This window comes from Mobula hypostoma, chromosome 7 (genome assembly GCF_963921235.1).
Source record: "Mobula hypostoma chromosome 7, sMobHyp1.1, whole genome shotgun sequence".
NCBI lineage: Eukaryota > Metazoa > Chordata > Chondrichthyes > Myliobatiformes > Myliobatidae > Mobula > Mobula hypostoma.
In genome coordinates this window covers 47,055,741-47,079,767 of record NC_086103.1, presented here as the reverse complement: position 1 = coordinate 47,079,767, position 24,027 = coordinate 47,055,741, and the positions used below count along the sequence as shown (strand labels likewise).

The 24,027-nt window shown below is 39.7% G+C and overlaps 1 protein-coding gene across 2 annotated transcripts in view; it reads left to right on the top strand.

Annotated features, from left to right (window-relative positions):
• Nucleotides 1-24,027, top strand: part of LOC134349298 (A disintegrin and metalloproteinase with thrombospondin motifs 2-like) — a 297,682-nt gene that overhangs the window by 194,534 nt on the left and 79,121 nt on the right. For both annotated transcript variants that reach the window (XM_063053390.1, XM_063053389.1), the window contains 2 exons: nt 7,887-8,086; nt 22,959-23,042. In XM_063053390.1, coding sequence (XP_062909460.1) covers nt 7,887-8,086; nt 22,959-23,042 — 284 coding nt within the window. The remainder of the gene's footprint in view (nt 1-7,886; nt 8,087-22,958; nt 23,043-24,027) is intronic.

Sequence of the window (24,027 nt, the reverse complement as noted above, 5' to 3'; positions counted from 1 at the left end):
AATTAATGATGGTGATATCTTAGTAATACAGGTCGACCACTTCAAATCTGGGAATCAGTAACTGGCACTGCACAAGTTCCCAATCATTGCAGATTTGTGGTGGTCAACCTGTATAACTGCAAGTTGTAAAAAGGAGGCCCTGATGAATATATCTCTAATTGCATTTACATGGATTTTTTCCTACATAACTATTCTCTCAGGAAAGAAACAAGGTGGTAAAACAAGTACAGTATCTTATACTGCTGTGCTCTGTTGTGAAATATTGAAAGCGGCTGCCTTGGGAAAAAGGATGTGAGTTTATAAATCCACAGAAAGAAGAGACTACAGCACAAATCTTTGCACATCCTGATGGTTGTACACTGCCGGTGTGCACACAGCACCAGCTCTTTCTGATGTCGGCCTGCTGTGACAGAGTTCATTGGGTCGGAAATTGGGCACCACTGAATACCAACAATTTTCTCAATGAAAATCTGCCATTCCAGACCACGATAGGGACCCCAGGATAGGGGAGGTTGGAGAGAGGTCCTAGGCCTGATCTGTGCCTGGAATCAGATTGCCAAGCAAATCATCAGCCACGTGGAGGCGGAGGAAGATGGGGGTAGGATGGTGCAGGCTTAGATTATTGATCAGAATTATGGCCTTGGATTTGGGACAGTAAGACAGGATCAGGGCTGGTGGTGGGATAGTAGATCAGGGAAAAGATTGGGAGATGGATCGATTGAATCAATAAAAAGCATGGAGGGCCATGAGGGAGGGAAGCATTGGAATCATCTGAACCATTGATCAGTCAAAGGATCTGGGAGAGGATCTTTTGAACAAGTTGAATCTGGGTGGGGATTTTCTTATCAGGTATGAGGCCTGCAGTAGGGAGTGGCAACATGTCAGGGTCTAGGCAAGAGATGTGATGAGTGACTGGACATTGGGGTTACTTTCTGGGGTATTAGGGATCACAGGTTTCCATCCTGGGGTGGATGGGTGGGGTTTGAATCAGTAGTCTTTGAAGGATTAGAGTGATGTGAAAGTTACCAGAGGTTTGTTTATAGAAGTGGGAGAGGTGGGGGTGCTCTCTGTATACAAGGACTTGAAGGAAAAAATGTACCTTTAGTGGGGTCCTGCCAAAGAGTCTTGCCCCGAAATATCAACTGTACTTTTTTTCCATAGAAGCTGCTTGGCCTGCTAAGTTCCTCCAGCATTTTGTGTGTTGCTCGAATTTCCAGCATCTGCAGATTTTCTCTTGTTTACCTCAGAGGGATTCAAGTCTGGCATTACACAAAGACCTTATTTCCTTCATTGTTCTGGAAATTTCTAATGATGGATGTTCCCAGAACAATATGGTCTAGTTTAGACTGTAGGCATTGCACAGGGAATAATGTAATTTGATGTATTTCTTGCCATTTACATTTGCATTTTCTAAATTAAATGTTTGCCTCCTTGCTGTTCTGAAATGCCAAGGTCTTTGGGATATGGAATTTAAAATTTCATAATGCAATCAAGCTCCTTAAAACTTCCTCTGCCCTAATGCTTTATGTGACCCAGTATTTAGTTTAGTTTGATCATGCTCCTGTGAAGTGCTTTGAGATGATTTATCCAATGTAAGGTTCTCAATAAATGCAATTGATTTTTGAGATTGTCTTGTTTTAATCAGACATTTGTTTCACCCATTTTGTGCTGAGACTGTTGTACCCATTTACACTCTTCGTTACTGTATCGGTGCTGTGTTGTGAGTGAAGCCTGCCATGTGTTTGCCTATGACTCTGGATTACTTATTTACCTACTCCCCATTATGCCACTGGCATTTACAGCAGCATGAAGGACCTCCATCTCTGTCTGTATAGATTCTTCATTGCTGTTTCTGTAACAATTGGTTTTTGACCATTCAGGATTGTTAGCCTTGAGATGAACCCTCTAACCTGGAGGATTGGTGGACAACTCTACGTCTAGTTTCTACCCTTTGACCTGTTTGCCATGGGTGACCCTACCAAGAGCCAAAGCACAAGGTCCTGACTCCAGCCAAAATGCCTCTCTAAATCCTCCAAACCCTACGACAAGATTTAAGTGCTCTTGGAGGTATGACTGGACATGCACACACACACACACACACACACACACACACACACACACACACACACACACCATCAGATCAGTGCAAAAGGAAAATTAGATACTCAGAAATGAAAGCACTTTGAAAGTATAAGCTAAAAGCTTACAAAAGTAAGTAGGAGACAATGCCTAACATCTGTGCCTGGGAGTCCTTGGAAAAGGGACACGCAGTATCTTTGGGCACAATGGGGGGGGTTTCCAAAAATGGTTGTCCCCTTAGGAGCTTGAATATGTTATAAATAGTAACTATCATATTTTAATTTGAAACTGTAAATAGCTTATGAAGCCTGATTATCGTGTAGTGTTCAAATAGTGACTGAACTTTTGTACATAGAATAAAAAAAGAAACAGTGCATTGTGAAGTAATGATGGATTTATAATTGTGGTTTCTTTGAATGAAATTGACATTTAGGAAAAAACAATGTACATTTTAGTTTTTGATAAGACAGCTTCATTATGTACATCATTTTTCAGCAAGGGTGGTGAATTTTTATCTCCGGTACAGGAAATCATAAATCTAATCATACCACCCAGCTAGAAATGGCTTGGAGGAAAGATTGGTCCAGAGTCTAAAGAACACACTGCAAGAAATGTCAACAGAACACACTACACTGACACTGAATCAGAAGTTTTCCAATTTCTTCCTTGCATATTGCAATGTGGCACACACCCCAGCCAATGACTCACCAGCTATGCTGTTCCTGGGTCATCCCCTGCGCTCACTCTTGGACCTCTGCAAACCCAATCTGAGAAGGAGTATGTAGGACAAACAGCTGAGACAAATTTAGGGCTCCTCAAACAAGCAAGTTTGATGTTTCACTTCTGGACTAGCAGTCCTGGCAAAGAGACTACAGAGATGATGAAAAGTTGGTACTTGGAAAGATTAAAGACGGAACTGGACCATCTTCCAACATATTGGAGATTACATCTGGTGTCATCCAGAGACAGCACATCGATCAGTTGAGGAGAGCAGTGTTAATTATTAGGGAAGAAAAGAGTCCAGAGCTGTCAGAACCACTTCCTGCAATCCCAGGATCAACTACTACAAGCAGCAGGGAGGAGGCCCCAGGACCTGAGATTGTTTTACAGCCACAGAGTGACCCCCACCCCACCATCAGGAAAAATGTTATATATGATGACTGGAGAGTAATATGCTACATATTTGAATTGAGATGCATTCTATATTGAGTTGGAGTTTATCACTAAGCAGGGAGGAACGTAGAGTGTTTCAGTAATATTTGATTAATATTGTAAACGTATTGCTTGATTAGCCATTCCTTGTTTGTTCACTTATTTCATTGTGGGTTATATGTAAGATGTACATGAATGCATATGTCGTTATGCCATGTCATATGAGTGCCATGCTGAAAAAAACTAAGTAGGCAAGTATCCCAGCTCCTGTGTGTTTCTTTCAATTGGTTTCTGGAAATACAAAACCTATCTGACAGGTCCACAGGTTAGTGTCCTAAAAGGAACAGGCCTAACTCTGGGGAAATAACAGTTGACATTTTGGGCAAAGATCCTTCATCGGGACCCTTGGTGAAGGGTTTTAGTCTGAAACATCGACTGTTTATGCCCCTCCAAGTTGCTGCCTGACTTGCTGAGTTCCTCTAGCATCTTGTGTGTCTTCCCCAAGGTTTCTAGCATCTACAGGATCTCTTCTGTCTGGGGAAATTAGGCAGGATCTAGCAGAGATGGATTGGGTGAGCCCATTTGAAGTGAAAGGAATGGATAGTAAGTGGGAGGATTTTAAGAGTGTGATAGCAGGAGTTCAGGAGCAGCACGGTTCTGTTAGGGTGAAGGGACATCGTCAAGTTTAGAGAGCCTTGGATGATGAGAGATATTGAAGCAATGGTTAAGAAAAAAAAAGGAAGGTTGAGGAGGTTGAGGATGAGCCAGAAGCTTGATGACTATAAAAAATCAAGAATACTCTGAAGAGGAAAATCAGGAGAGCAAGGAGAAGTAGGAAATGGTTCAGGCTGGTAAGGTTAAAGAAAGTCCCAAGAGGTACTACAGGTACATTAAGAGTAACAGGATGGTTAGGGGGAGAGTAGGATTTATTAGAGATCAGCAGGGCTGAATATGTTGTGAGCCACGGGAGGTAGGTGGGATTCTTAACGAATATTTCTCTTTGGTGTTTATTGAGAAGAAAATCGTGGTTGGTCATGGGATGGGGGAAATAGTAGAGATGTATTGGAGAACATCCATATTACCAGGGAGGAGGAATCTACAACCTTATAGTGCATTAAGGTGGATAAATCCTCAGTGCCTGACTGAGTGTATTCTTGGACTCCATGGGAAGCAAGAGAATAAAATGTGGAGGCCCTCGTGGAGATATTTGCTTCATCGTTGGCTGCTGGTGAAGTTACTGAAGATTGGAACATAATTAATGTTCTGCTGTTTAAGAACAATAGTGAGAACAAGCCAGAAAACTACAGGCTGGTCAGTCTGACATCAGTAGTGGGGAAGTTACCGCGAAGAATTCTGAGGGATGGGGTCTGTCAGCATTCGGATGGACAGAGGCATCAGCATGGATTTGCATGTGGAAATTTCTGTTTGACAAACCTTTTAGAGTTTATTTTTATGAAGAGGTAACTAAAAAAGTACAGTAGATGAGGATAGGCGACGAGGATGAGGATGTTGTTTATTTGGACTTTATTAAGCCTTCAACTACTGCTTGCATTCTAGGCTAGTCTGGAAGGTTAGGACCCATGAATTCCAGGGAGAGCTGGTCAGGTGAATTCAAAACGGCTTGGAGGTAGAAAGCAGAGGGTGGCAGCTGTAGGTTGCTTCTCAAAATGGAGGTCAATGAATAGTGGTGTGCTGCAGACCAATAAGTTTTCAGATGTCACAAAATTAGGAGGAGTTGTTGATAGTGAAGAAGGTTATCAGAGATTAAGGGGGATCTTGATCAATTAGGGAAGTGGACCAAGGAGTAGCAAATGGATTTCAAAAAAATCAAAACAGATTGGTGTGAGAGTGCATTTTGGAAAATCAAACCAGCGTAGGACTTGTACTGTGAATGGTAGGAACAGAGGGACCTATGAGTACCAATGCATAGATCATTGAAAGCAGCATCATAGGAAAGGCAATTATCATACTGGCCTTTCAGTCAGGTCATTGAATACATGAGATGGGGCATTATGTTGCTCTTCTAGAAGTCACTGGTGAGGCCACACTTGGAATATTGACTACAGTTTTGGTCACCCTGTTTTAGGAATGTCATGGTAAGCTGGAAAAAAATTGCAAAAACTGATTTATGAGAATGTTCCTAGGACTAGAGGGCTTGAGTTATCAGGTGAGGTTGGCTCAGGTAGGTCTTTATTCCTTAGAGGAGAGGAGAATGAGTGGTGGCATTGTAGAAGTCTATAAAAAGATAGCAAGCATCGATAAGATGGAGAGAGATGGTCTTTTCCCCAGGGTGGGAAGGGGAGGGACCGGGAAGGGAACATCGACTCAGACCATGAGAGGCCTGCGTTGGGTGTTTTCATGCCTTACAAGACGCAGATTGGAAGTCTGTGTGGGGCACCTCTCCTCGCACAGACACTAGAGCAATGTGTGATTAAGTGCCTTGCTCAAGGACACAAACACACTGCCACAGCTGAGGCTCGAACTAGCAACTTTCAAATCACTAGATGAACACCTTATCCACTTGGCCACGTGCCCAACACTCCCCAGGGCAGGAGTGTCCAAAAGTGGGGGGGGGGGGGACATACTGTACATTTAAGATCAGAGGAGTAAGATTTAAAAAGGACTTGAGAGGGCAACTTTTTCATGCAGAGGGTGATGAGTATATGGAACGAGTTGCCAGAGGAAGTGACTGAGGAAGGTACAATACTAATATTTAAGCAGCACTTGCATAGGTACATGCAGGGGCAGGGCTTGGAAGAAAGTGGGACCAGAATAGTTGCATGGACTCTTTGGTTGAAGGGTGTCTATCCATGTATTGCGCTATGACTCTATGATATTGTCATTCTCACTGAATTGTGCAGGTGGCTGCCAATTCTTCTACATTCTGTTCCATCCTATTATCACAATACTGATATTTCAAACTACCTGGAGATGTCCTAAAAGTGACAGAGCAGGTGCTATGTAAATGAGACTGTTTTATTTCTTTATCTCCGATAGAATTTGCTTTTCTTCTGCTGATACTGGCTTCATGCTCAAGGCAAGACGGAATGAACTTTCAGAGCTTCTCATTCGCGTTGATCCACTTTGCCAGAATGACCAAAGAAAAGCAATGTAGGCTGAAGTACAGTCCTAAACGGAGCACAAAAGATATGGGTATAAATTACGTACACCTTTGCAAACAGCAGCATATCTTAATAAAGGAAATGGAATTCTGCGCTTCATAAGTAGAGGCTTACAGTAGAATTCATGAATTCATAGAGACCTGATGAAGGGTCTCAGCCCAAAACACTGACTGTTCATTCATTTCCATAGATACTGCCTGACCTGCTGAGTTCCTCCAACATTTTGTGTGTGTTGTTCTGGATTTCCAGGATCTACAGAATCTCTTGTGTTTATGGTATACAGTAGAAGAGCAAGTATGTTATTAAGGAAGTTTATGGAAACACTGGTTGGGGACTATTGTACACAATTCTAATTACCACACTCCAGGCAGGATGTGAAGTTCCTAGACAAGATATAGAGTAGATAAGATTTAGGAGGTTTAGAGTGGAGAAACTGTAGTTATTTCCTTTGAAGACTGTTGAGAGGAGACTTCATAGATGTAGACAAGAGGAGCTCAGTTCAAGTGAAATGAAATAAATTGTTTATATTGATGGATAGCTCTAGGGACACATTTTAAATGATGCTCGTAAGATACAGTGGGGATGTGGCACCTTGCTGATGATCTGAAACTCACTGTCAGCGCATTGCAGCCCACTATGTCCAGACAAATATAGATTTCAATTTAATTTGACTTCTCAGCAACACTGCGGTTCATGGTGCTCTTCGAGGTCCCTTTTAACCACACTGAGGGTATCTGTTTCCATCATAATCTAAGCAGCAATTTCCAGATCTCTAACATTAATCAAATGAAATATTTTCTGAACCTCCCTTTAATCCTCTTTCAAAGTTTGAATTAAATTTTATGATCAAAGTACATGTATGTCATCATATACAACCTTGAGATTCATTTTCTTGTGGGCATATCAATAAATAATAATAATAACAGAATCATTGAAAAACTGCCCAACAAGGGTGTTCAACCAGAGTGCAGAAGACAACAAACTGTGCAAATACAAAAAGAAGAACCAATAATAATAAAGAAATAAACAATAAATATTGAGAAAATGAGATAAAGAGTCCTTGATAGTGAGTCCATAGGTTGTGGGAACAGCTCAGTGATGAGGTAAGTGAAGTTGAGTGAACTTTGGTTCCCCTTTGGTTCAAGAGCCTGATGGCTAAGGGTTAACTTGCATCTATTCACACCCACCTCCCCTTAGTTATTCTGCAAATGGAAATAGAGTGAACTGTCTTTCTCTCCCTCCCTCCCGGGTCAGGCAAAATGCAGCTGAGACAGTAATCAGAGACTTATCCTAATTCTGTAAGATGGACTCAGGAAAATCTGAACAGAAAGACATTTCCTTCTCAACAGTAGCAACCCTCGTTAATCTGCACAAATAAACTTTTGAAGGAGATGCATAACCCTTGATGGAATCAATCCATTGCTAATGTTAATACTGAACTTAAAACTATCGTTATTTGGTACTATTAGTAATAACACTATTAAGAGGCATTTGTCCAGATGTTGACTTTCTACGTTGCCTTCTGCCTGGCAGACCCTGAGCTGAGTGGACTGCGTGATCTTGAAGCCTTACACAAAGGTGTTGAGCAACAGGTGAACAGAACCAAGCGGGTGCGAAGACATGATAGAGATGATGACTATAACATCGAAGTTCTTCTTGGAGTTGATGACACAGTGGTGCGATTCCATGACAAGGACCACGTGCAGGAGTATCTCCTGACCCTAATGAATATAGTAAGTGCATTTGCTAATTTCTTAACTGAGCATTTATTGTCAACCCCTCAGTAGTTAAAAGAATGTCAAATACAAGTTCTGTAGTTCAGGTAGGGACCCAATGGAATCTATTGCATAGAAGATAAAATCATTTTTTGGAAGCAATTGTGTAGAAAGTGGATCAATTAGCATGTATTTTCTATAAGCAAATAATTCAAAAGTTGAGTTAAAGTATATCTGTTAGTGGTTATTTTATGCGAAATTGGGAAATTGAACCAGGCATTCTCATGCACAAAGCTTATTGGTGTCCATGTTAGTTTGGTTTCATATGAAGAACTGATGTTAATACTCATGCATATTTCACTTCCACCTTTAACATTATAAAATGGAGATTAAAGGTGCAGCCTGTTATGTGGAACCATCCCAGTATATCTTCGAGTATGTTGTGTTTCTTTGTTGCTATTATCTCTCTTATCAGAACACAATGCTGGCACTGGGAGATCAGACAGAACACCCTTAGAAATTGTTTGGGACATTCAGACTCCTACCAAAGTACACAGGGTGTGTTAAAATAGCAGGTAGTGTTTTCTTTTGCACTTCGTAGCTGAGTTGCTCATTGAAAAGATGCCTCAGTGTTGACAGCACTCTCAGCATCTATTACAGGAGTTGTTCAGATAACAGATATAGCCACACATGATGGGCGAAGGACCTTGTGGCATGAGACAAAAGTGTGTCCATTAGTAACATCTTATCCCACAGGATATTGAGAGATGCTGCATACTAATGAACCTCTCCAATAAACAACATATTTGTTGTGTCAGGTCTCCCAAAGCTGTAAGCAGTAAGTCCTTTGGCTGCACTTTCACGCCTGGACTGGTCACTACATTAAAATCAAAGTTACGTTGGTTTTAAACTTCCTCTCTACAGGATCTTCCCAAGTGGCTGCTGCCATGTATCCTAATTTTCTGCTCACTGCAGCATCAGGTAAGTCTCTGTGCTCGTGCAGATATGAATTCATCTGTTAGATTTTGGTGAGGAGAAATTTGCTGTTTTAGCACACTCTGTGACCTTTAGCAGGGGCTTGAACAGGCCTAATTTCTAAGTGTTTCATTTAGAGTTTTCAATGGCAGTGGAATTTTCCTTTAAAGAACAGTGAAAGCAACAAAGAAGCACAATGTACTCCTCGGTAAGTGTTACATCACACTCTCAACTTGAGTCTTGTAGATGGTGGAAAAACTTTGAGGTATCGGAGATGTGTCACTTGCTGGGTGGTTAGAGTCACCCCTGTTAGAGATGGTCATTCGTGCTAGGAATACTTGCTATTTAACTAGGATGAGATGCAGAGCCAGGGCCTCTCTTCATCACCGCCATGATTCAAACTTGGACTAAAGACCATTCTGGAGGTTAGGTGACAATGACTGCCCTTGACATCAAGGCATAATTTCACCATGGCCTCCTGGAACACAGCAAGACAGAAGCTAAAAGGTTTTAAATTGAAATAGGTATTAAATGAAAAGCATCATTGGTCTCCCTAAAATGAGATTTGGTTTCATCCGTGTAGGGGCACCATGGGGTACCTAACAAGCCAGTGTAGATGTTCTCCCGTCTTGTGCTATATTCTGCACAATCTAACAGAGTAGACACATTAGCCAGTATAAGAAGAGGAATAAGGAGTGCTGGGCCTCATGAATAGGAGGAAGAAAATGACTGGAAAACTCTCTGCTCAGCTCCCATGGCCTTGTTTCTCAGCTGAGCAAAATCAGGAAGGCATTAGCAATGTGGGGCTATAAGGCACAGGTCATGAAAATAACTTTTGTAAATCTCACTGCAAGTGAAATTCCCTTATGCAAAGTAATTCTTCACTTCAACATAGTTTGTTTATCAGCTTGGGAACCCATATGATCCATAAAACCCTCTTACATACAGCTGTGCAAATCCACAGATGTTGAATATAACATAAATGAATGAATCCCTGTTCCAGTTAGTTTGAAGTACATTGATTGTCAGAGTATGTATACATTATACAACCCTGAGATCGGTCTCCTTACAGATAGTCACTAAACAAAGAAACCCAAAAGAACCCATTTAAAAAAAAACTGTCCAACACCCAACGTGCAGAAAGAAAAAAAATAAATCATACAAACAATAAAAGCAAGCATCAAGCATTTAGAACTGAAGTCCACGAAAGAGAGTGTGTGCACAGACATGAAGCCACAGCCTCAGTTCAGTGCAGAGCTGAGCAGCAAGCTGAACCGACCCCCCCCTTGCCACTGGCCCTGACACTCTGACTTTTTCAGTCTGGCCCATCACTTAAATCATCATCCAGACTTCGAGTTCCGTCACTTTGATACACTCTGGGCCCTGTATCCTGCTGCTTTGATTCACCCCGGCGCTTAAATCATTGTCCAAACATTGGGTTCTGTTGTTTTACTTCTCATTCTTGCGGGCTTCGCTGGTTCCCGATGAGGCTACTTTTCTCAGCCGCAAACGATGCTGTTCGTTTTACTTTCTCGAATTGTAGGTGATAATAAAACACTGCTTAATTGAACAAAATAACATTGTGTAGGGAGGCATCCTGTGCCAGGCTGTTCTGGTGGAACTCAGGACAGTTCTCCTGACATGTATTGAAAATCAAAAAATTGTAGATGCGAGAAATCATTAGCTTGCAACTTCGACTCTGTTTCTTTCTCTAAAGATGCCAGGCTTTCTCTTTTATTTTGGATTTCCAGCTGCTGCAGCGTTCAACAGTCTCCAGTTCCAGCATTGTTTTGTTCCTCTCGTCTTTATCCTTATTCATCTCCATCTACGGTACTTTGCTCTCCCACAGGCTCTCACCACCACCACCGATCAGCCAAAGTTGCCACCATTTGCAAGACATTCATCCTATCACAGATATTCCCTTTGTTGCCCCCAACTTTTTCCTTCTTTGCAGCTTAATACAAGTTTTTTTTTGTAATTTTGCCTCATTCTAAATCAAATGTCATCAATCTGAAATGTTAACTCAAAATTTCTGCCTGGTCTACTGAGTATTTCTAGCTGTTTCTATTTCATTCATTGGGACTTTGAATAATTGTGGGAGAGACTTCCTTCTTCTCACTAAGTTCTATCCCCAATGTGACAGCAACATATATGGCAGCTGTGAGGAATGTACTTTTAAGGACTGGCAATCTTTCCTAAATGCTGCACAATAAACCAATTGGAGGTGTGCAAAATTAGCTAGAGGCTTGGTAGGAGTTCATCAGGTCCCATTTTAGGGTTTGGTCCTTGGTGTCAATCAGCCCAAAGCCATTTGGTAATTGGAAAGATGTTGGAATCCATTACTAAGGATGAGGTTTTGGGGGTATTTGGAGGCACATGATAAAATAGACCAAAGTCAGCATGACAAATCTGCTGGAGTTCCTTGAGGAAATAACAGGCAGGAGAGACAAAGATGATGTTTGTCTATCCTGTGGATGTTGTTTCCTTAGATTTTCAGAAGGTCTTTGACCAAGTGCTGCACATGAGTCTGCTTAACAAGATAAGAGGCTTTGGTATTACAGGACAGATACTAGCATGGTTAGAAGTTCCATTCACAGGCAGGAGGCAAAGAGTCAGAATGAAGGGTATCTATTCTGGTTGGCTACTGGTGACTAGTTGTGTCCAGCAGGGGTTGGTATTGGGATCGCTTCTTTTCACGTTATACGTCAATGATTAGGATGGCAGAATTCAAGGCCTTGTGGCCAAGTTTGCAGATGATACAAAGATTGATAAAGAGGCAGGTAGTATTGAGGAAGTGGGGAGCCTGCAGAAGGGCTTGGACAGATTGGGAGAATGGGCAAAGAAGTGGCAAATGGAATATAGTGGAGGAAAGTGTATGGTCATGCACTTTGGTAGAAGGAATAAAGATGTAGACTATTTTCTAAATGGGGAGAAAATTCAAAAATCAGAGGTGTAATGGAACTTGGAAGTCCTTGTGCAGGATTCCCAAAAGGTTAACTTGGAAGTAAAGAAGGCAAATGCAGTGTTAGCATTCATTTTTAGAGGACTAGAATTTAAGAGCAAAGATGTAATGCTGAGGCTTTATAAGTCATTGGTCAGACTGCACTTAGAATATTGTGAGCAGTTTTGGGCTCCTTATCTAAGAAAAGATGTGCTTGCATTGGAGTGGGTCCGGAGGAGGTTCATGAGAATTATTCCAGGAATGAAAGGGTTAAAGTATGAGGAGAGTTTGATGGTTCTGGGCCTGTACTCACTGGAGTTTAGAAAAATAAGGGTGACCAGTAAAACCTAGCGAATATTGGAAGGCCTAGATAGAGTGGAATTGGAAAGGATGTTTCCTATATTGGGGGAGTCTAGGACCGGATGGCACAGCCTCAGAATAGAAGGACGTCCATTTAGAACAGAAGTACAGAGGAATTCATTTTGCCTGAGGGTGGTGAATCTGTGGAATTCATTATCATGGATGTCTGTGGAGACCAAGTCATTGTGAATATTTCAAGCAAAGGTTGATAGGTTCTTGATTAGTCAGGGCATCAAAGGTTAAAGGGAGAGAAGCCAGGAAAATGAGGTTGAGAGGGATGAGAAATCAGCCATGATAGAATGGCAGAGTATATGTGATGGGTCGAATGGCCTAATTCTGCTCCTATGTCTTATGGTCTTAAGACCACATTTTTTGTGTGTGGGGGAGATCAGTTAACCACTTGAACTAAATGTAGGCATGTCTTAATGCACCTTAGGAGATCAAATACTGTTTTAGGCAAAATCATGTTTAAAGAAACGACAGCTATAATAGAAGATTTGTGTTTAATTTATTTGCATTGTATTATTCTTACTTTCTCACAGCAGTATGGTTACCAACCTTGGTTGATAGCAGAACTGCTTGATCACCACTTTGACTATTATCTTGAGCAACACACACAAAATGCTGGAGGAACTCTGCAAGTGAGGCTATGGAGATGGATAAACAGTTATTAAAGTTTTGGGCCAAGACACTTCATCAGGACTTTGTTTTGATGAATGCTATCAGCATAGTCATTAGTGCACCCAACAGATAAAGTTATAATTGCTTGGGAATGTGGTTTAACTGGAGATCTTCCAAGCTTTAATGGAAAGCACAGTCAGACTATGCATTTGTACCATTAGTAAATAGACAAAAGACATATTGCCAAAAAGACAATATGCTAACTTTGCCCTTTTAATCTGTGACTCACCTTTTATCAGTTTAATCAAAAAGGTGTGGAGCAAAAGCTAAAGATTCCATTTCTCCTGCTAGACGTTTTATAGAAAAGGAATTCCCAGTTATATAAGTCTTAACTTAATCTAAATTACACATGTAATAACAATAATCAGGGTAAAAGATATACAGGAGAACGTTAGTGGTACCTGCCTCAAGGAAATTAAAATTCAAAGATTACCCTGCTGCTCTGACTAGGGTGGGAGAAGGATAGTAGAGATGAGACAAAAAATGATATAACGATGTGAACAATTTCCTATTGGTAACTGCGGCCTGCATTCTTAGGTTAATTAATGAAATTTCCTCCTTGAATTCTCTGTGACCCATGGATACATTTTCCTAACATATCTGGCTCACATTAAAGTTAAAATGGTGATGCTGAGTGGAGATCATGGGATAGCCTGGGATGGCTGCAGGCAGTCTGAAAGCAAGTAATGGGTAGTAGGAAAGGGGGAGACTGACTCTCACATCTTGACTGTCTCCTTTTGGAATTTCTAATTTGAATTTTCTCCAAATTCCGGCACCTTCTTCAAAGGACAAGCTTATTGAATTACATCCAGGAATATCAGTGTCCACCTTGTTTATTTCTTTGGTTCAATGATTGTTTCCTAACCAAGTTTGTGAATTTAAGCACCATCACATGATTTAAACACCTCAGTGCAGAATTGAGTGTTTTGAGATGTTGGAGGATAAAATCTTACACTGTGAGCTTGCCTGTTACAATGGCCTTGACTCAAAGAAGATTAAGGAGTTCTAACGTTCAGGTTTATACTTATTTTTCAGCTGATGAAGCAGAGTATTTGACCACTTGTCTTCCGACGCAAAATTGACTGCCATATTTTAAGTGGCTTAGGAACCAAAACATTTCCCTCAACCATTCACTTCGATGTTTGCCAATCCAACAGAGACCATGCTTCAAAAGTAATTTGTTGGTTGTAAAATGTTTTAGAACAACCTGAGGCCAAATGCTTTACAAATGAAATCTGCTTTTCCTTCTTGTACTGCAGAAGCTTTATTCATTGTAAAGTACAGCATGAATGACCTGAACTAATCCATTCTCTGCTGTTGTCTTCTTCCTCATGCTGATATTTTACTTCCTTTCAGCATTAATAGGTTTGTTTTTTTGACTGGACATTCAGCACATTTTATAACACTGTCATGTTTGCTCTTAATGAATATTGGCTCTAAATTTAGCGAGTAAGTACTATTAATCATTTAACTGAAGCTGTGGAGCTTGCATTCTTTTGTAGCCTATCTCCTTGTTGCAGAAGGTGAGGGGTTGCTTGAGAGCATCACAGGGTTGTCACATTGTTGAAGTCCAAAGGAGATGGTGCATTTCAATTTTTTAGGAAGTATTTTACGAAATGTTGATGAGATGGACAACAGCACCTTTGGCTGGATAGCAAGTCAATGCATTTTCAGAGATGGAATAGTAAAGGTTACATGAAGGAGGTTAGTCACTGGACCGCTTGGCCTGATGCCCTTTGCTATCTTTATCAACAAAGAAATAAAGATATCAGAGGAGCAAGCAAGCTGCTTGATGGATGATATCAATGTATCGTGGTGATCAGCACCTTCGCTGAAAAATATAGAATGCAAACAGAAATATGTAGAAATACCCAGATGAAGTGTCTCAGCCTGAAACATCAACAGTTTATTCCACTCCATAGACACTATCTGACTTGCTGAATTCCTCCAACATTTTGTGTGTGTGGCTCAAGATTTCCAGCATCTGCAGAATATGCTTGAAGTGAGAATGGCCTGCAGATATCTTCAAACATTGACAGATACAGTGGTATGCAAAAGTTTGGGAACCCCGGTCAAAATTTCTGTTACTGTGAATAGCTAAGCGAGTAAAAGATGACCTGACTTCCAAAAGGCATAAAGTTAAAGGTGACACGTTTCTTTAATATTTTAAGCAAGATTACTTTTTTATTTCCATCTTTTACAGTTTCAAAATAACAAAAAAGGAAAAGGGCCCGAAGCAAAAGTTTGGGCACCCTGCATGGTCAGTACTTAGTAACACACCCTTTGGCAAGTATCACAGCTTGAAAACGCTTTCTGTATCCAGCTAAGAGTCTTTCAATTCTTGTTTGGGGGATTTTCACCCATTCTTCCTTGCAAAAGTCTTCAAGTTCCGTGAGATTCTTGGGCCGTCTTGCATGCTCTGCTCTTTTGAGGTCTATCCACAGATTCTCGATGATGTTTAGGTCAGGGGACTGTGAGGGCCATGGCAAAACCTTCAGCTTGCGCCTCTTGAGGTAGTCCATTGTGGATTTTGTGGTGTGTTTAGGATCATTATCCTGTTGTAGAAGTCAACCTCTTTTCATCTTCAGCTTTTTTACAGATGGTGTGATGTTTACTTCCAGAATTTGCTGGTATTTAATTGAATTCATTCTTCCCTCTACCAGTGAAATGTTCCCAGTGCCACTGGCTGCAACACAAGCCCAAAGCATGATTGATCCACCCCTGTGCTTTGTCAGTTGGAGAGGTGTTCTTTTCATGAAATTCTGCACCCTTTTTTCTCCAAACATACAGTACCTTTGCTCATTACGGCCAAAAAGTTCTATTTTAACTTCATCAGTCCACAAGACTTGTTTCCAAAATGCATCAGGCTTGTTTAGATGTTCCTTTGCAAACGCTGAATTTTGTGGTGAGGACGCAGGAAAGGTTTTTTCTGATGACTTTTCCATGAAGGTCATATTTGTGCAGGTGTCGCTGCACAGTAGAACAGTGCACCACCACTCCAGAGTCTGCTATATTTTCCTGAAGGTCTTTTGCAGTCAAACAGGGGTTTTGATTTGCCTTTCTAGCAATCCTACGAGCAGTTCTCTCAGAAAGTTTTCTTGGTCTTCCAGACCTCAACTTGACCTCCACCATTCCTGTTAACTGCCATTTCTTAATTACGAATTGAGGAAACAGCTACCTGAAAACACTTTGCTATCTTCTTATAGCCTTCTCCTGCTTCGTGGGCATCATTTATTTTAAATTTCAGAGTGCAAGGCTGCTACTTAGAGGAGTCCATGGCTGCTGATTGTTGGGACAAGGTTTGAGGAGCCAGGGTATTTATAAAGCTTTGAAATTTGCATCACCTGGCCTTTCCTAACGATGACTATGAACAAGCCATAGCCCTAACAAGCTAATTAATGTCTGAGACCTTGGTAAAAGTTATCTGAGAGCTCAAATCTCTTGGGGTGCATGGTGCGCCTTTCCTTTTTTTCACTCTAAAATTGTACAAAAAAAAATATACTAATCTTGCTTAAAATGTTGAAAAGAATGTTTCATCTTTAACTTTATGACTTTTGGAAATCAGTTCATCTTCTACTCACCTAACTATTCACAGTAACAGAAATTTTGCCCAGGGGTGCCCAAACTTTTGCATGCCACTGTGTAACCTATTGATATTAGCTAGGAGCAGTTCGAACTACATGATACCCATGCAAAGATGTGGGCCCAAAGCTGCACAATAGGAGAGTGGACTGAAGCTTCATTTACAACAAATGCCACAATTCATTCACTGCAGATGGATATCATATTACCTGTCAGTAACTTTCCTTTGAACTATGTGGCTTGCTGTGTTATTTTAGCTAAGAGGCTATTATATTGGTGAGTCTGAGTCACACATGGATCAAATCAGGTCATGGTGACAAATTTGCTTCCCAGTGAGGAGAGGTACATCAGGCATATTTTTATATCAATCCTATCACTTCCTACATCTATTACTGGTATGACCATACTTCTAAGATTTATTATCTAGGTTTTCCAGCTGACATGGTGGGATTTGAGCCCATATCTCTAAATGAATAATCCAGACATTTGACTATTAGTCTGGAACTCACCAATTATGCTATATTTAGAGCAAGTGCATGCTGAATTTTCTTTCATAATTTTGAGTGAATATACTTTAGGAATCTATGGTCTAATAGTTACCCTCTTTACTAACATTCAGAACTGGTCATTCCAAATTCAGAAGGGATCCCTGAAACTGCTCTTTCTGACATCCAGTCAATTTTATGACAGAATTATTTCCTCAATCACCTACTGCCCTCTTAGCTTGCTGCTGCTGCACCATTCTGAACTTGTAAAAGTTATATTTTAATTCTTATACACTGTGGATGATTAATTTGCATTCTGCACCAATGTGCATGCAGGAAATTTTGATCTAAAAGACTCTTGAGAGCATCAGTGCCTGTAGATTGGTTTATTGAGCATGAAACAATGCTACTTGCCTCTGGGAGATTTGGAGTATTGGTTGAAATGCAGGCAAGTCAGCTGTCTGCACATAAGCCAGTTTGAGATGATGATGGAAAAGCCAAAGCTCACAACCGCAATGTATGATTCTTATTTCAGACCAGTCCTAGTAAAATTTCAGAGATTACTGCCTTATGAAATTTGTCTGAACTGTTAATTAAATTTAATGCCATATTTCTTCAGTCTGGCCTCAACAGCTGACTTCCCTCTGTGTCTCAAGATGTTTGGCTAATGGTAGGTGGAGCAGAAATGATCTTGTGTGGCCATCACACTGAAGTGACTTAAAATGAAATATAAGATAAATTAATATAATTAATACTCGTACGTAGTACTTAAAATAATTATACTATTGGTTCCCATGCGTTTTGCAGGTCTTGCATATCACATAATTTTTAAAGCCTGAATGGTAGTACAGTAATCAGGCTCACTTCAGGTTAGTGTGTATGATAAGATCCTGAGGAATGGCATTCTACCTTAAAGACTCATGTGAATTTATTACCTATCTTCTGTGGTGCTCTTGTTGCATTTGAAAGTAATCAGGAACAGCTGTTTACAAACTTTTGCTGATGTTGTTCAGAAACTGACCGTCAACTGCTTGACGGTGGCTGTGAGTGACTAGAAGTTTCCCACCCTCCCTCCTGGGAAATGCTTAACCCCATGTGACAACCTGGTCAAAGCTAAGAGTTTACGATATTGTTAACACAGTCTTGGACCTTGCCATTTTTTTCATGTCTCAATAACTATAAGTCCTTTGCATAAAGCTACAAAATCTGACTAATGTAGCAAAACAGGAGAGAATAAGTTCACTTATTAAATGCACCTATCTTGATGATGCTGTATTTGTTGCTGTTGACATTTAGCTGTATTATCAGATTTACCAAAACCAGCTCATTATTTATTTTTATTTATGATCTCAAATTGTGCGAAGTCATTCTCTATCTTCTGAGGAAGACAGTAAATGGTAAGCCCAAAACTAAATCTGAATCTCTAATTATGACATAAAATATACACAATATTGAAATTACTAAATACTTTGTCAGTTCCTTTTATAAAATTATCCCTGTATGCTGCTTGGCTAATGTATATTTCATGGTTTGTAGCAGGGATATGCCTGATGTGACTATTAATTTTCATTGATTTCCAACTTCCCAGTTTAGGATCCTGGTGTATAATCCAAAGATGGATCACTGCTATTTGATACTCCTATTCTTACAGCCTTGATTCGCTTGTATTTTATGTAATGTTCTAATAAAAATATTGGAAGTAAAAACCTGTATTTTAATAACACACATTTTCAAAGCTACCTGGCTTTTCAAATCCAATGAAATGCTTTTAATTTAGGAAGGGTCACTTGGTTTCTTTAAATTGTAACATTAGTACTTAGGAGTGGCTAGTTCATTTCCCTTGAGATTTAATAAAGCCTCACATCCAGATGATAAACTGATAGCTAGTAGCAGGTTATGGAACATGTCTTTAGGTAAGAAGTGCCTCCACTGTATCGCGATAACAACCTGTGTCAGAGTCCGAAATGTATCGTTTCAATAGTTTACGCTAATTGCTTAATCAACTAATATTGCTCCATCACTAATATTTTTCCAGTTTCTGAAGAAATCTTGAATATAATGGAGAGAGGAAATTTACTGTCAACAGATTTTTTATTTTTTAAATGCAGATTTTATATGGAAACTGAGTACATTAGATGGAAATAAATTAGAGAACATCAAAAACTGTGATTAAAAAGGACGATAGATTTGGTAAAAGCAAAGTGATGCAGTGTACTTTTCATCAAAGTCCTCCTTGCACAAGCTGTCAATTGCTGACAAAAACAAAGATTGGCACTGACCTAGAAGAGGACCGAGAGCCTCAGGAGAATAACTGTGAAAGGACATAGAAATGTCAGGAGAATTTACAGTGGCCTTGGACATAAACCACTATTGAAAGCTGGTTTTAAGCTAAAGGACTATAGCATCACAGTTATTATTATTGCAGCAAGGTATAGACAATGTGAATTTGAGAACAATTCGAAACATCATTGCACCTTTTGTGACTCTCAGCTTAGTTAAAACCAAGGGATTGTTAAGGTGATGAAGACTACATGCCGAAGATACTTTAAGTGATAAGAGGATAGGTTTAAGAAGCTCTAAGAACATCACTATCAAACTAGTATTGAAGTAAAACAAGAAAATGTGCGTTAATAGCTACAGTCAATGGCTGTGTCATCCGCCATTTGAGAGGCTGGTCATGATACTCATTAACTCCTGCATCCCAACCCTTTCCAATTTGCCTACCAGAATTAGATCTACAGTGGACACCGTATTCTTGGCTCTGCTTTCGTCTCTGGATAATAAAGGCACATACGTTAGACTATTGTTTAGTGACTACAGCTCCACCTTCAATACTATAACTCTAAGCAAATTCATAACTGAACCCTGAGACCTGGGACTCAACACTATCCTCTGCCACTGGATCCTTAACTTCCCAACAGTTGACTGCGATCAGGAAAATGACCACTGAGCACGGATCTGCTAACTGACATTTCATCTTGTAAACGACATACTTCTGTGCCAGCTGACCATCGCCTGCTCTTTCACCACCCACTCATCCCACTGGCCCATAAAGAATATATTTGAAATAATAGCAAATCAAGGACATGAGACTAAACAACTTAAATAGTGAAAAAAAATTACTGGAGAAGTTACCAGGTTTAAAGAATTCCTTCTTAAAGAATTCTCAAAGATAAAATTAAACCAAATCTGTCTTTCACTAACCACTTTGAATCAGAATCTGATCTGATCCCAAGGACTTCCGTTTTTTTTTAAAACATCCCCTAATCCAACATATTTTGTGTTCTGTTAGGTTCAGAATGAGTGGCCAGATTAGAATTCCCTGGACCTTCTAACCTACTTCCTAGAATTTAAAAAAAAAGGTGTCTGTAAAAGGAAAGAAATTACCTGATTTTGGTTTTGCAAACTCACAAAACATTTAACAACCGACAAAGCACTCCTGAAACACATTCAGTATTGTAATGAAATAAATAAAGCAGCATATGTGTACACAGTAAGTATACAGAAGCTCTAATGTAATGATTTGCAAATAGTTTGTTTCTAGGAGCGTTGAGGAATAAAAGCCAGAAATTTCCCCATTATAATATTTCAGAACTAAAAATTTGTGGCCATAATTATTGCTTGAGCTACCTAGCTGTCAAAAAAACATTGAGAGATAAGGTTCCTTAAGATGTACAGAAGTAATATGTTTAACATAAATACACTTGTGTTTTATTGTGTTCTGTTATCTAGACTAGTCATTATCTTTCTAGTTTTCTCCTTACTGTGAAAACGAATCTTTTGGCTTCCCCTGTGGTTTAGTGAGATGAGATCATTATTTGCGTTCCTACATATCTCCTGGATACTCAGTATGCTCAATATTTTAGGCAAAAGGTGTGTTTCCTGTATATAAGCCAAAATTTTGTTTTAGTTTGCTGTTCCTTATCCAAAAACGGTTATGAACGCATTTTAAACAGCAACATTTGCAATGAGGTGAATTATTGACAAAGTTACATCAGAATCAGTGATCCTAACCCACCTTAGCACATTTTTGAAGTTTTATAGAATTGCCCATGTTTCTATTGCAATTGATTAAACATTGCTTGTGGCGCTTATCTTAGCAAACAGTACAATATGATATGAGCAGAACACTTAAGGTTCTTTTTTGTATGGTTTAGTAGGTAAGTACAATTTTAATTTTAGATCTGAAGAAATCTGCCACATTTAAATATTATTTGGAAAGGTCATATTATTTGGAAAGGTCACAGATTGGTAAACTTAAATCTGATTTTTTAATATATAGTTGAAAAAATGACTTATTTCTGTACACAGTATGATAAGTCCCAAATGCACTGTAATTTTATTGTACAGTTCTTAGCTTCCAACTGGTTTTGCCATTTAATGAAAAGCAGCTGCTCTTTAAGTCTGCAGATAATCCAATGTGCTGTAGACGTGGCTGACATTATCAATCAGTCCCTATTGCTTGACTCCAGACCATACAGATATTAATTTAAAATTTGCCTTCATTCTCTTGATATTTTGAAAAGAATGACATTAGAAAGTGTTAAGTAGGTAATGAATAAAATTGTGCTTTACTTTAATCACTGTGAAACAATGTGAAAGTGGGAAGACTACAAACATTTTGAGTTACACACAGCTTTTTAAATCAGAACAACAACTTCCATATATTCAATGCTATTACCATGCTAAAGTATTTCAAGAGTTCTGTGGAAGAGTTATCAAGCATACAGAGGGGAAGTCACGCCGGGTTAGGGCTAGGAAAGTGAGCCAAGAAGGGAAGGAATTTCAGAGCTCAGGAGCTTGTGACTGATGAGATGTCTGAAAAAAAATAGGGGACGATTACATTTTGGGATAGCCAATAGTCCACGATGAGAGAAACTCAGATATCTTGGGGAGTTTAAGTCTGAAATGAATTATTTGGCTCAGGAAGGCAAGATGCTAAAATATGTATGAATAGTTGAACTGCAAAGAGTCATTATGGGAGTCGTTATAGGTTAGCAAGCAGAGATCTTTGGTGAATAGAACTTAGTGTGTCAGGCAAAAGCACTGGAGTTTTGGATTTCTTTAGGTTTGCAGAGAATGAGCAAAGGAAATAAAAGCCCTGGGCGTATTATTGGATTTATCGAGCAGAAATCAAGGATTTCAGCTGTAGGTAAGCTGGATGCAATATTAGTATTGAGTAATCTTAAAGAGTGGAAATAATCAAAATTAGCTTTGACACCAATATATAGCCCAATGCTTAACTCAATTTTGACACCAAAGTTGTCAAATGTGTCAACTAAAGTTAATTATAATAATGACTTCTTCCCTACACAACTCTTGGTTTCATAGAACAGAGGTGGTTTTAACTCCATTTTCTCAGTTTACTGACACCAGAAAGTCAAAGCCACTTTTTCATGGGTTGTAGGCTCCTTTTTAGACAAACTTAAGACTGTAGGATATCATTCATTTTTGACACTTTGGAAATATTAAATAACAGTACTCTTTAAATGTTATAGTGACCCTCAAGATAATTGGACAAATTCACAGTACGATGAAGACGACTATTAATGAGAGTTCATTTCTTTTGATTATTCATTTAGCAAAATTTCTATTTAATGACCTTTCAGGATATTGCTTATTGATTATTATGAGCATGTTATTGTTATTGAGTGGGGTAGTTTATATTTTATTAATTTCCTTTAGGAATTGTAATGGGATAATGATGTGATAATTTTTAGATTGTTGTTCTCTTTTGGATCCAGAAGGAATAGCTGAAAATGAAATCTGATCTTTAGATAGGAATTTTTGTGTATGAAATGCTTTCATATAAACAATTTATTGTTGTCTAATAGCTCCTGTCAAATCTGTTTTTATTTTCTTGTAGGTTAATGAGATTTACCATGATGAGTCTCTGGGAGCACATGTCAATGTTGTGGTGGTGAGAATGATCATGCTGGGTTATGAAAAGGTAATAGAAAATCTATTTCTGTCTGAGTACATAATGTAGCCTTTGGTAAAGTAAAAATGTTCTGTATGCTTTATGGTTGCTTCAAATCAGGGACTTTCTTTCAAACATACAGTAATTCCGAAGTTTCTGTTCACAGAGGAGTCCAGACATTGAGGATGCTCTAGGCTCCTGTTGGTAGCCATTTGAGATAGTTGCCTACAAAGAGTTAGTCTTGAGCCGATTATTATTATATTCTTGTGGCAAGGTTTCTTTTACTGCCATTGCTTTGGGACCATGGTGAAGCAAATTAGCAGCAAGGAGAAATTTTGCAGATGCTCAAAATCCAGAGCAGCACACACAATTCAGCAGGTCAGGCCGCATCTATGAAAAGTCTACGTTTCAGGCCAAAACCCTTCATCGGGACTGGAAAGGAGGGGGACACCGCCAGAATGAAAAGGTGGGGGGGGGGGAGAGGAAGGAGGACAAGCTAAAGGTGATAGGCAAAGCCACGTAAAGGGAAAGGTAAAGGGCTGGAGGAGAAAGAATCTGATAGGAAAGGAGAGTGGACCATGGGAGAAAGGCAAGAAGGAGGGGCACCGGGGGGAGGTGATAGGCAGGTGAGGAGAAGAGGTAAGAGACCAGAGAGGGGAATGACAGAAAAGCAGAGGGTGAGGGGAAAAGGAAAAAAAAGAGAAAGATAAATTACCAGAAGGAGAAATCAATGTTCATGCCACCAGTCTGGAGACAACCTAGATGGAATATGACATGTTGCTGTTCTACCCTTAGAATGCACTCTTCCTGGCAGAAGAAGAGGCCAGGGGCCAACATGTCGGGATGGGATAGGAATTGAAATGGTTGGCTACTGGGAAATTTTGCTTTTGGCAGATGGAGTGGAGGTGTTTGACCAAGCAATTCCCCAATTTATGTTCGGTCTCACCAATATAGAGGAGGCCACATTGGGAGCACAGAATACAATAGACAACCCCAGCAGATTCACAGCTGAATT